The sequence below is a fragment of the Aedes aegypti genome, chromosome 2 (genome assembly GCF_002204515.2).
Source record: "Aedes aegypti strain LVP_AGWG chromosome 2, AaegL5.0 Primary Assembly, whole genome shotgun sequence".
Classification (NCBI taxonomy): Eukaryota; Metazoa; Arthropoda; class Insecta; order Diptera; family Culicidae; genus Aedes; species Aedes aegypti.
In genome coordinates this window covers 218267717-218279766 of record NC_035108.1, presented here as the reverse complement: position 1 = coordinate 218279766, position 12050 = coordinate 218267717, and the positions used below count along the sequence as shown (strand labels likewise).

Below are 12050 nucleotides of genomic sequence, written 5' to 3'. Positions count from 1 at the left end.
GAGACTGATAAAAGCGACGATGGAAGGTGTGCAAAATTGTGTAAAGGTTTCAGGCGAACATTCCAGTTCGTTTGGATCCCGCCGGGGACTACGACAAGGTGATGGACTTTCGTGCCTGTTGTTCAATATTGCGCTAGAAGGTGTTATGCGGAACTCAACAGCCGGGGTACGATTTTTACGAGATCCAGTCAATTTGTTTGCTTCGCAGATGATATGGCCATTGTCGGACGAACATTTGAAAAGATGGCAGACCTGTACACCCGCCTGAAACGCGAGGCAGCAAAAGTTGGACTGGTGGTGAATGCGACCAAGACAAAGTACATGCTAGCTGGTGGGGCCGAGCGCGACAGGGCTCGCCTAGGTAGCAGTGTTACGATAGACGGGGATACGTTCGATGTGGTCGACGAGTTCGTCTACCTTGGATCCTTGCTGACGGCTGACGTTAGCCGTGAAATACGGAGGCGCATCATCAGTGGAAGTCGAGCTTACTATGGCCTCAAGAAGAAGCTGCGGTCAAAAAAGATTCACATCCGCACCAAATGTACCATGTACCAAACGCTCATAAGGCCGGTAGTCCTCTACGGGTATGAAACGTGCACGATTCTCGAGGAGGACCTGCAAGCATTTGGAGTCTTCGAACGTCGGGTGCTTAGGACGATCTTTGGCGGTGTGCAGGAGAACGGTGTGTGGCGGCGAAGGATGAACCACGAGCTCGCCCAACTCTACGGCGAACCCAGTATCCAGAAGGTGGCCAAAGCTGGAAGGATACGATGGGCAGGGCATGTTGCAAGAATGCCGAACAGCAACCCTGCATAGATGGCGTTCGCGTCGGATCCGGTTGGTACAAGACGGCGTGGAGCCCTGCGTGCTAGATGGGCGGATCAAGTGAGTATCGATTTGACGAGCGTGGGGCAGAACCGAGGATGGAAAGATGCGGCCACGAACCGAGTATTGTGGCGTGAAATTGTTAATTCAGTGTTATCTGTTTAGATGTTAACTAAATAAATGAAATGAAAAAATGTGAAACATTGAGATTTTTCCTGAAATTTGGCACTAAAACACTACGAAAATAATGAAATACCATCACATCGTCCCCTTGATGCTACAACTAGATAACTCGAAATTTGAAATATTTGACTTCAATTTGTCAAAACAGTTTTCTTAATTAGATCTGCAAAATATCCACAGGTCTTAAGCGTGTGATTCAAAATATACAAGTTAAAGATTATTTTTCAATCATAATCTCTGCGATTAACCATCACCTTGTTAAACGGTCATACTTTCAAAGTTACACATCTCAAAATTTTGATTTTCGAGTTATCTAGTTGTAGCATTAAGGGGACGACATGCTCATGTGATATGCGCCTTTTGTTGTGATGAACATTTCGTCCAAAGATTTTATTGAGTGATTCCCTATAGTTTTTAAAATATAGATGTAGATTTACTTAGTACGGTAAATTAAGCTAATTTATTTTTATTTTTATTGACTTTTTATTATGAGGAAATTCAGCCGAAATGGCGAAATATCAAGCTAAAATAAAAAAAAAATAATCTTTAAAACCCAATTAGACAACATATTTACAACATTAGTAGTAATGTCCGCGGCTACAAAGCGAAATCGTGTTCAAAATGTCTGGGTTTGATTCCCGGTCGGTTCATCTTGCCTGACACGATACACTAATGCAAAATTGGCAACTTTGGCAAAGAAATACAGTTAGTTTGTCGATACCTGACTGTTGTTTTTAATTTCCTACATTCATAATGATTTTTATGAATTGCATGAAATAGAAAAACTTGAAATGAAAATGCGAAAGTGACCGTATTCCAGGAATTTTTTGAGTAATTGATTAGCAACTACAAATCAGCCTGATATTTGAAAACATCGCCATGAAAAATATGCTCGCTACAACAGTAACCGTTCATTGATTAAAACGCACATTATGTTGATTATGTTGACACAATTCCTACAAGTCAATATGCCACCATAATAATGAACACATGAACCGAACGGCATTTTCAATTTCATTACACAAATTCAATACCACCCAGCTTGTCGTCGACGATTGATATCTATGATCGATAACATTGCACTGAGGCGAACAATAACCGTAGAAAAAGCGACATGCAGCAACGACAGAGGAAGCATAAATATTTTGTCGCTATGTCGGTACAACTTTGCAACATTCGAAATTAATTTTTCCAATGTACAAACAGAAACAGTTAACCTTTTGTGTGGTTTTACGAAAAGCGCATAGATACCAGTGAAGCCAGCATTGGTGATGTTGAAACATTGTCAAAAGCCAATCATTCGGTCGTTTACGGAAATATAATAACAGCTTATTTATGTTTCTCAATCACGAGACACATATTTTGTGTTGCATCGGGCAAACTACGGACTCTGATTATGCAGTTTTTGCGTTCAATTTGTTGGAAGTAATGTAGATGTATAGTAGAGTGGCCATGTTTATGTCTTTTCTGTAAGATTTTCTCTCTGCTGAATCTCCACCTGTGAATCCTCACTTGTTTCCAAACATTCAAGAATATTCAAAACAAATAAGCCTCAGCGTATTTTTACAAATAGGTCTCCTTTACATATAAATCGATGAAGTTTTTTTTATTATGTTTCTACCAATGGAAGTTTAATTGAAAATTATAATTTTCACGCCAAAACAATAAAAAAAACAAGCATCAAACTTTCCTAATCTTAATCGATTTGTACATTTTTATGTTAAAGTAGTGTACTTCATCAGTATTTAAAACTGTGACATTTATAACATTTATTTTAAGTTGTACTAGATATCTAAAAATTAATGTTTTGCTCCACTTGAATTTTCATTTCACATTTTAGTCTACGGAAGGAATTGACAGGTGAAGACATTATACGAAGCGATCGACATAAAGCTCACTGACTGGTATTCTCTGTTGGTGATCATAAAACAAGAGGTGTCGTCAATAACCACCCGTTTTGGAAATTTATTATTACATTCTTATGTACCTGTGTCTTAACACGGATATCGGTGTTTATTCTCTTTGCACTGAACAAACAATCATCAACGTATTCTTCAAGCCCTAAGGGCAATGAAGTGTGAACGGATGTAGCGCCTAACGGGTATCTTGAGGGAAATTGTAAAAGCAGCAGTTTGACCCATGTAGGTAGGACAACTATAACAATAATTAAATTATTGCTCATTGAAGTTCAATGCATTTATTGTAACTGTTGGCACGCTTTCGTCATTCCCATTTTGAGTTAGCATTTCTACAAAATGCAAATTATTTGTTTAGGTATATAGAAATGTAAACTATATTCTTGCATTAACAGTACGCATCGTACACTCGTACTGTGCGTACACAATTTCTCTCTGCTCTTGGAAGTTTTTAAAATCTACCTAAAGCAATAAAACAGTACTTCTCAGTTCTACAAAACAGGGATTTGAAACTGTCATTAAACGTGACAAAACATTGCCGCATGAATGCTAAATGCATGATTTGCGGAGGTTTTTCTCGCGCTAAGGATGTCTATCCTGTGAAGGAAGATACCAAAAAGTTTATATGCACAAATCAGCACAGGAACGTCAACGAGAGAACCGGAACAATCGGTAAAGAGCACAGCGACGAAAATGGACTAGCGATTGGGAACTCGGTACGTGAAACTGCAAATCTCTCAACTTCAGGGTTCTGAATTTTCGTATCAATGATGCGAAATCTACGATTTTTCGCACGTAAGGAGAATGCTTTTTTCGCTTCCTCGCGTGAACATCTTTTATCGCTTACACTAATTTTCCCTGGAGCTACGGTGGAGGATAACCGAAAATCACTTCACTCTGTGGATAATTTGTTTTTCACTCCATCATATTTTCTCTCACCAACTGCTCCCGACAATTATCACTACGTGGATAAACAAAAACTAGTGCCGGCGACGGGATTCGAACCTAGAACATTGCTAAAAACAACCGCGATGCGTGCACGCTAACCATGCTACCACACCAACTTGACGAAAGGAGTGATTAATTTGGTGCATAAAAGCAACTGCTGCTCGTGGCAATGGATACAGGAAAAAATCTCCATTGATCGGAGAAAGAGTAAACAAACTTCTCGCAGCTGCGGAAATGTACAATTATCTATTTTCGCTTTGTTTTGTGGACGGATAAAATCGTAAGGCAGCTGATCGCTGAAAATTGCTGTGAGGGATAAATCCATTATCGTGAGAGTGAGTGAGAATTCGGAAGCCTGCTCAACTTCATTGGAAGTACTCGCATACTCTCCGATGTACTGAAGACCCGCGGTTTCGACATCGTAGCGCTGCAGGTGTGCTGCAGGAGCATTGGTGCGAACGTTTAGAGGTAATCATACCATCTACCAGAACTGCGGCGACACACGCGAGCTGGGAACAGCTTTCATAGTGATGGGTGATATGCAAAGGCGCGTGATCGGGTGGTGGCCGATCAATGAACGAATGTGCTAGTTAAGAATCAAAGGCCGATTCTTTAACTTCAGCATAATCAACGTGCATAGCACTCCGGAAGCACTGATGATGACAAGGACGCATTTTACGCGCAGCTCGAACGCGAGTACGATCGCTGCCCAAGCCACGACGTCAAGATCATCATAGGAGATTTGAACGCTCAGGTTGGCCAGGAGGAGGAGTTCAGACCGACGATTGGAAAGTTCAGCGCCCACGGGCTGACGAACGAGAACGGCCTACGACTGATATATTTTGCCGCCTCCAAGAATATGGCCATTCGTAGCACCTATTTCCAGCACAGTCTCCCGTATCGGTACACCTGGAGATCACCTCAGCAGAGAGAATTGCAAATTGACCACGTTTTGATCGATGGACGGCACTTCTCCGACATAACCGACGTCAGAACCTATCGTGGCGCTAACATTGACTCCGACCACTATCTGGTGATGGTGAAACTGCGCCCAAAACTATCCGTCATCAATGATGTACGGTACCGACGCCCGCCCCGGTACAATCTCGAGCGACTGAAACAACCGGATGTCGCCAATGCGTACGCGCAGCATCTTGAGGCAGCGTTGCCGGATGAGGGCGAGCTCGATAGGGCCCCTCTTGAGGACTGCTGGAGGATAGTCAAAGCAGCCATTAACGACGCTACCGAAAGCGTTGTCGGATATGTGAAACGGAGCTCAAGAACCGATTAGTTCGACGAGGAGTGCCAGGAGGTTTTAGAGGAGAAGAATGAAGCGCGGGCTGCAATGCTGCAGCATGGTACGCGACAAAACGTGGAACGATACAGACTGAAGCGGAAACAGCAAACCCGCCTATTCCGGGACAAAAAGCGCCGCCTGGATGAGGTGGAATGCCGTTCTCAAGAAACGCGGAAGTTCTATCAGAAGCTCAACACATCCCGCAAAGGCTTCGTGCCGCGAGCTGAGATGTGCCGGGATAAGGATGGGAGCATCTTGACGGACGGACGCGAGGTGATCGAAAGGTGGAAACAGTCCTACGATGAACACCTGAATGGCGCAGAGAACACAAGCATAGAAGGTTATGATAGCGATGGCGATGGCTACGTCAGCACAGCGGACAGCGGAAACCAACCTGCTCCCACGATGGGGGAAGTTAAGGATGCCATTTAACAGCTCAAGAACAATAAGGCCGTTGGCAAGGATGGTATCGGAGTCGAACTCATCAAGATGGGCCCAGACAGGTTGGCCGCATGTTTGCATCGACAGATAGTCTGAATCTGGGAAACGGAACAGCTACCGGAGGAGTGGAAGCAAGACGTTATATCCCCTATCTACAAAAAGGGCGACAAACTGCAGTGTGGAAATTATCGTGCAATCACCATCCTGAACCAGAGTTGCTCGCTGTCACTATCAACGCTTAAAATTTGCTGATTTGTACAGGCCGACTGTGATACAATTCGGATCAATCTATATCACATCAACATCATGCTGTTTACTCCATCACAAGTGCATTGATGGCGCTAGACTATGAATATCACTGATGGGTAGCCTTAAATTAAGCAGTTTAAATGGAAATTTATCAGTACGATATTTTTGACAGTATTACAGATAGAATGAAACTTTTTGTTGGTCACTGAAAAACAGTAATAGCATGGATAATTGCCACGTGATCACTCATTCTGCAGTGATTAGATCTAGAGTGCGATGTCGCATCACTGCTGTTGGTTGTCAAATCAACGTGATATTTATAGCTCGCAAGTGATAGCGATAGTTTTAGACCATCAGCCATCAGCTGATATGATTGATATTAAGCAACTCTGTCCTGAACGCCGTCTACAAAGTGCTATCCCAGGTTCTCTTTCGTCGTCTATCACTTATAGCAAACGAGTTCGTGGGAAGTTATCAAGCAGGTTTCATCGACAATGGACCAGATCTTTTCCGTGCGGCAAATTCTCCAGAAATGCCGTGAGTACCAGGTCCCATCGCACCATTTGTTCATCGATTTCAAAGCGGCATACGACAGTATCGACCGCGTAGAGCTATGGAAAATCATGGACGAGAACAGCTTTCCCGAGAAGCTCACAAGATTAATCAGAGCAACGATTGACGGTGTGCAAAACTGCGTGAAGATCTCGGGCGAACACTCCAGTTCGTTCGAGTCTCGTCGGGGACTACGACAGGGCGACGGACTTTCGTGCCTGTTGTTCAATATTACGCTTGAAGGTGTCATGCGGAGAGCCGGACTTAACGGTCGAGGCACGATTTTCACGAGATCCGGACAATTTGTTTGCTTCGCGGACGACATGGATATTATTGGGAGAAAATTTGAAAAGGTGGCAGATGAACGGTAACGTATTTTGTTCCCGGAATTCCCCTGCAAATAGTTTCAAATTATTAGAAAACCCCTGCCGCTGCAGGCAACTCCTATTCCATCGCTTCATTAACGAATAATTCCATCAAAAAATCATCAGAAAATGCACCTACTTCTAGTGAAATGTCTCCCTCTAATTTTGATTTGTCTAACTGAACAATTGAATCAAATGATTGATGCAATGCTCAAAACCACCACAATAACTGAAGCAATCCAAGTTGGTGGTAAATTTACTAATGAAATGGTTATCGGATTTGGTTTCTCTAATGAATCCAAATATGTTTTTGAATATTTCAAATTGCAATGCTCGTTCTTTGAATGGTAAAGAAGACGTGCTGTTGAATTTACTAACAGCTAATGACATACGTATAGCAGTTATTACTGAAACTTATTAGAAACTTGGATCCAAACTCGAAAGAGATCCAAACTTTTTTGTTCATCGTAATGACCAACTTGATAGGGGAGTTGAAATCATCATTCATAGGCGTATAAAACCCAGATAGCCGTAGCGGTAAACGCGCAGCTATTCAGCATGACCAAGCTGAGGGTCGTGGGTTCGAATCCCACCGGTCGAGGATCTTTTCGGGTTGGAAATTTTCTCGACTTCCCAGGGCATAGAGTATCTTCGTACCTGCCACACGATATACGCATGCAAAAATGGTCATTGGCATAGTAAGCTATCAGTGCTCATAAGAACACTAAGCTGAGAAGCAGGCTCTGTCCCAGTGGGGACGTAACGCCAGAAAGAAGAAGGCGTATAAAACATCAACTGTTTTTGTCATTTGAAACTTTGGGTATTTCTGTTATAACACAGATGGTTAATATATTTTCATAGTTGCATATTTCCCTTTTCAATGCACTGGGAAGCAAGTTAGTTTGCTTCAAAATGACTTGCGGGAATTTACTCGCAATAATTAAAAAAAAATGTTATTGATGACTTTAGGGCAAAACATCGCTCATGGAATAATTCGCAAAATAATCCCAACGACAGGATTTGATTTGATGAGTGTTCTTTAAGATATTTCTCAATTCAATTCCCTGATAGCCCTACTTGTTTTCTGTTTACTAAAAACCTCTATACGATTGATTTGGTCTTAACCGATTCTAGTTACCTTTGTAGCCAACTGATTACTTACACTGCTTTGATTCTGATCATGTCCTACATGCTACATTTCAAATCAGTGATGCATTTTGAACTGAACGCGAGCCAAAAGTGAACTGAACGCGTTCCAATTTTGCACGAGAACCTAGTAGACATTGAACTCTCGTGCAAGATTCTGCACCTGCTCAAGAACGGCCCGTTCACTTCAAAATACACATTGAAATTAAAAACCCGAAAAAAAACTACATCACAACATATTGAATTCATATCATTACAAATTTATGAAACCTTAAATGATTCTTAACATCTTTGCATAACTTTCGCATTGAATGTCGTGTATTTTCCATGACGACGGTTTTCCCTTCGCGTTCAATTTTCAGCTCGCACGGGTTCAAATTTTTGAACTGCTCAATGTTCAAGCCTACTTGATCCCTCGTTCAAAGGTTTGAACTGGAACGCAAATTGAACGCGTTCAAATGCATGACTGTTTCAAATATCCTATGAAGCGATTCTCAACCCTATCAGCTCCACTTTCAATTATTTTCGAGCCGACTGGAATCATCGATAGTAATCTTGATGCTAACATTTCTTTGCAAACATAACTTGAAATTGTCAATGCTCTAGAAACTTTAACTAATTCCATTGTTGAAGCAAAAGGCATTGTAATACCAAAATGTGAAGTAAAATTCGAATCTATGATTATAGTCGATGATCTTAAACGCAATCACGATGCTATTTGAAAATGATATGGCAGGATTTGCAAAAAGAAATTGAAAAACGGTTCTCTCAATCAAGAAACAAAGATTTGAAAATAAAATTTCTCAATTGGACCCTGGCTCTGAGCCTTTTTGGAAAGTAGTTATTTTTTTTTAAACTAATCACGCAAAAGTTCTAAAACTTGCTTAACTTATTAACAAATTTCCGGAACAATATTTTATTTTCTGAAAAGGCTCTCGTATTAATCTTTTGCCCAGTGAATCAAATTGTCATCAAGAGAGACGAAAAACAAACAACAAAGCAAGCTTGCTCACAACCGTTTGTCGCAACTGTAGCACATAAGGACACAATTAAAAGCAAAATTGTCATGACAATCACTGAGCGCAACATTGTTGCAACCTTTTCAACTCGCGATTAATCAGTTATTTTAAACTCAAAACCAAATTTGTTTTATGGATGCTGTTTGATAATGTGTCAATGTTTACCAACACGGAGAAAGTTCTCGAAAATTGCAATGCGAAGCCCAGAAAATAGCTGCGCACGTGGTGATCGATCTTTGTCATATTCTGTTCAAGTGATGATAAACACATGTTGCGGAATAAAATTGTTGCAACAAGAATAGGATGTGACAATGTCTTTGTTGCTGCGTGTTGGGTGACAATTGATTCACTGCTTTTGCCACATCCCGAGGAGGAAAGAATAACTCGGCAATAACTTATGCATACCATATTTTGGTATCATACCCCAAATAGGTATTGTACAGTTATCAATACCTCATTTTGGTATTATAATGGTATTTGAAAAAAATAATTAAAACAATTAAAAATACTTCATTTTGGTATTCGATAGGTATTGAGGACTGCTGGAGGTATTGAACTATTATTGAAAAATTTCACTTTTATATGAAAATCCATTAAGTATTATTTAGGTATTGCAATACCTGATCTAATTATCAGCTTGGTATTTGTAGAATATGCAGAAGGTATTATTTGAGGTATTTTACCTCTTATGCAGGGCTCGTTCATACCTCATTCAGGTTGTAAGTATTGGAAATGATCTGGTATGGAATACCTCAGTTTGGTATTCAGTAGTTATTTTCTTCTGCTCGGGATGTAGAGAATAAATTACGTAACGATTAAACTTGTTATTGACTTCATGACTTCAATGAATTGAGAGATATGAAAATTAAAATTTACCCCTTGAATAACATTGATTGTAGTTTGACAAATCGCGTAACAAGAGATGAGTTGGGCCGCAGTATTGAAATTGTCTGATTTTCTCATATAAAACTTGTTTTGTGGGAGAGGAAGGGTGTCGTAAAATACCAATATCAAAGTTTCGTGATATTTGAATGACTCCAAAGAATTAGAACAGCGTTCATTATACCATTCGCGCTCGTCATAATGCGAAAGAAGGTTAATTTTCACACAATTGGTTTGAGTCACATCCAATGGAACATTGGAATGGAACGAAATCGTTTAACAATAAACGCGGCTAAATACCTTTCTCTTTTTAGTGAACCTCACCGTGATAGTTGTTTGCAGTTGATTGGTCATTAGGGAGTGCATTTCGCAAAAAAAAGTTTCTGTTTTGATGAGAACCAGTTTGTTTAATTGTTTTCAGTTAATTGGTGAAACGCGATTTGTCGTCAATTTACGAAAACTATGATTTACGAACAATTAGAAAGGCGTAAACCAGTTATAAGTTTGCAATGAACTATCAAAAATATAATTTTCTAAATATTTTTTATTAATAATTTGATGTTTTGGCTTTTCTATAATACCTAAACTATGTCAATTATGTTAAAAAATATGAAATGAAAAGCATACTCAGTTTTTGAAAACATACGCAGCACTTTTACTTTAAAAACAGTTGCGAAAAAAAAAGTACTGTGGTTACGCAGGATAAAAACATGAAACCTACGGAGAGATACATTACATAATCGTAGAATGTAGAACGAGGTAAATTAGCAGTCTCTCACGCAAGCAAAGTCAACATAAACTGCTACTCTGAACGTGTTAAATTTGATCATAACTAAAGAAACTCAAGATAGAATAGAATGCGAAAATTAACCCGATGTATCCCTCTCAAGGAAAGTATATATTGTTTCAAATTAATCGCGATGCAGCTTCATGGAACAGGTTGTTTACGGGAGAGGTTGGTTTGGTTAGTGGTTTGTTAATATGTCATATTACTAAGGACCTATAATAATACTTGCCTTTTGAGTTGGTAGCGGCATCAGCGATTTTCTGGAATGCTTCCAAATATACCGCTAATGCCTGTATTGCAGCCCTGAAATGAGTAATGAAACATTGGTTAGTACAAATTCAACATATTTTATAAATCTACATGTTCCAAATAGAATATAAATAAACTACAAAATTCAAATAACATGACAATAAATGGTTATGTGAATCAAGCATGGGAAAATTCACTCACTCACCCGAACGCCACCGATAAAAAATAGCAAAAAATCTGCTGCTACCGAACATTCAGTGATATCTGAATCGTACTGGGTGGAGTGTAGCATGAAAGCGTCAAAACCGATTGTGTAAAAGCAAGAATCGGAAGGAACACGAAGAGAAGTGAAAACCAATACACTTGTATCTGCGAGGCTCGAGTGAAAGCATTAAGCATCCATTCACCGAATGCATTGAACTGAGTGAGCGGATTCCCACTCACTGAATCATTCCGTGGTGTGGATTGCCAGTCAGTGAACACTCATCAGCACTCAAATCCGAAGGCCACTCCAACGGAATCAGAATGTAAACAATCATTCGGTATGCATTCGGTTGCCTTCGGCTTTTAAAATCGGTAGCGACTCAATCAGTTGCCGTTTTTTGTTTCGCTTGGCGCTCGCCGAAGAAGCAGAATGGGCACTGGAAATTGAAACGTTCGGCTTGGTTAGAGAAACGGCTTTCTCGCTCCCGACTGTGCGTGGAAGCGAGTGAGAGAAACACAAAAACTGAGTGAGTGTTTCCCATGCTTGATGTGAATACAGAGCTAAACCTCTTGCTATGTGTGGTTTTGTTTCATTTTCTCTTTAAAACACAATTGAAGGGAAATGTATGACATATATTAAGGTGAAATAGCTCGGAATCCAAAGATGACCGCCACAATGGCCGACTTTGTGCCCCTATTCACGTTTTCAGAGGCTCTAAACTGAAGAAATAGTTCACTCTTAAAAATAATGAGATTTACAGGTGACATAAAACATAATCTGACGTAATATTTCGTGACCTAATCACAAAAACGACTAAATTTTAAGTTTTTAGTGATGTACCAGAATATCTTTGTGTTTTATTATCTATTTTTACATCATCATTAATAATACACATCGATCTTTTAAATTCACATATATGAGGCTATTAAAGTTCATCATAACACTTAAATTTGTGTTCATCAAAACGTGAATTTACATGGCTCCCA

At 40.0% G+C, this 12050-nt stretch overlaps 1 protein-coding gene across 9 annotated transcripts in view; it reads right to left on the bottom strand.

Annotated features, from left to right (window-relative positions):
* Positions 1–12050, bottom strand: part of LOC5575624 (putative uncharacterized protein DDB_G0277255) — a 221699-nt gene that overhangs the window by 86831 nt on the left and 122818 nt on the right. For all 9 annotated transcript variants that reach the window (XR_002500320.1, XM_021844010.1, XM_021844008.1 and 6 more), the window contains exon 4: positions 10840–10913. Coding sequence is in view for 8 of the 9 variants with exons in the window: in XM_021844010.1 (XP_021699702.1) it covers positions 10840–10913 (74 nt within the window). In the remaining variant the exon portion in view is untranslated. The remainder of the gene's footprint in view (positions 1–10839; positions 10914–12050) is intronic.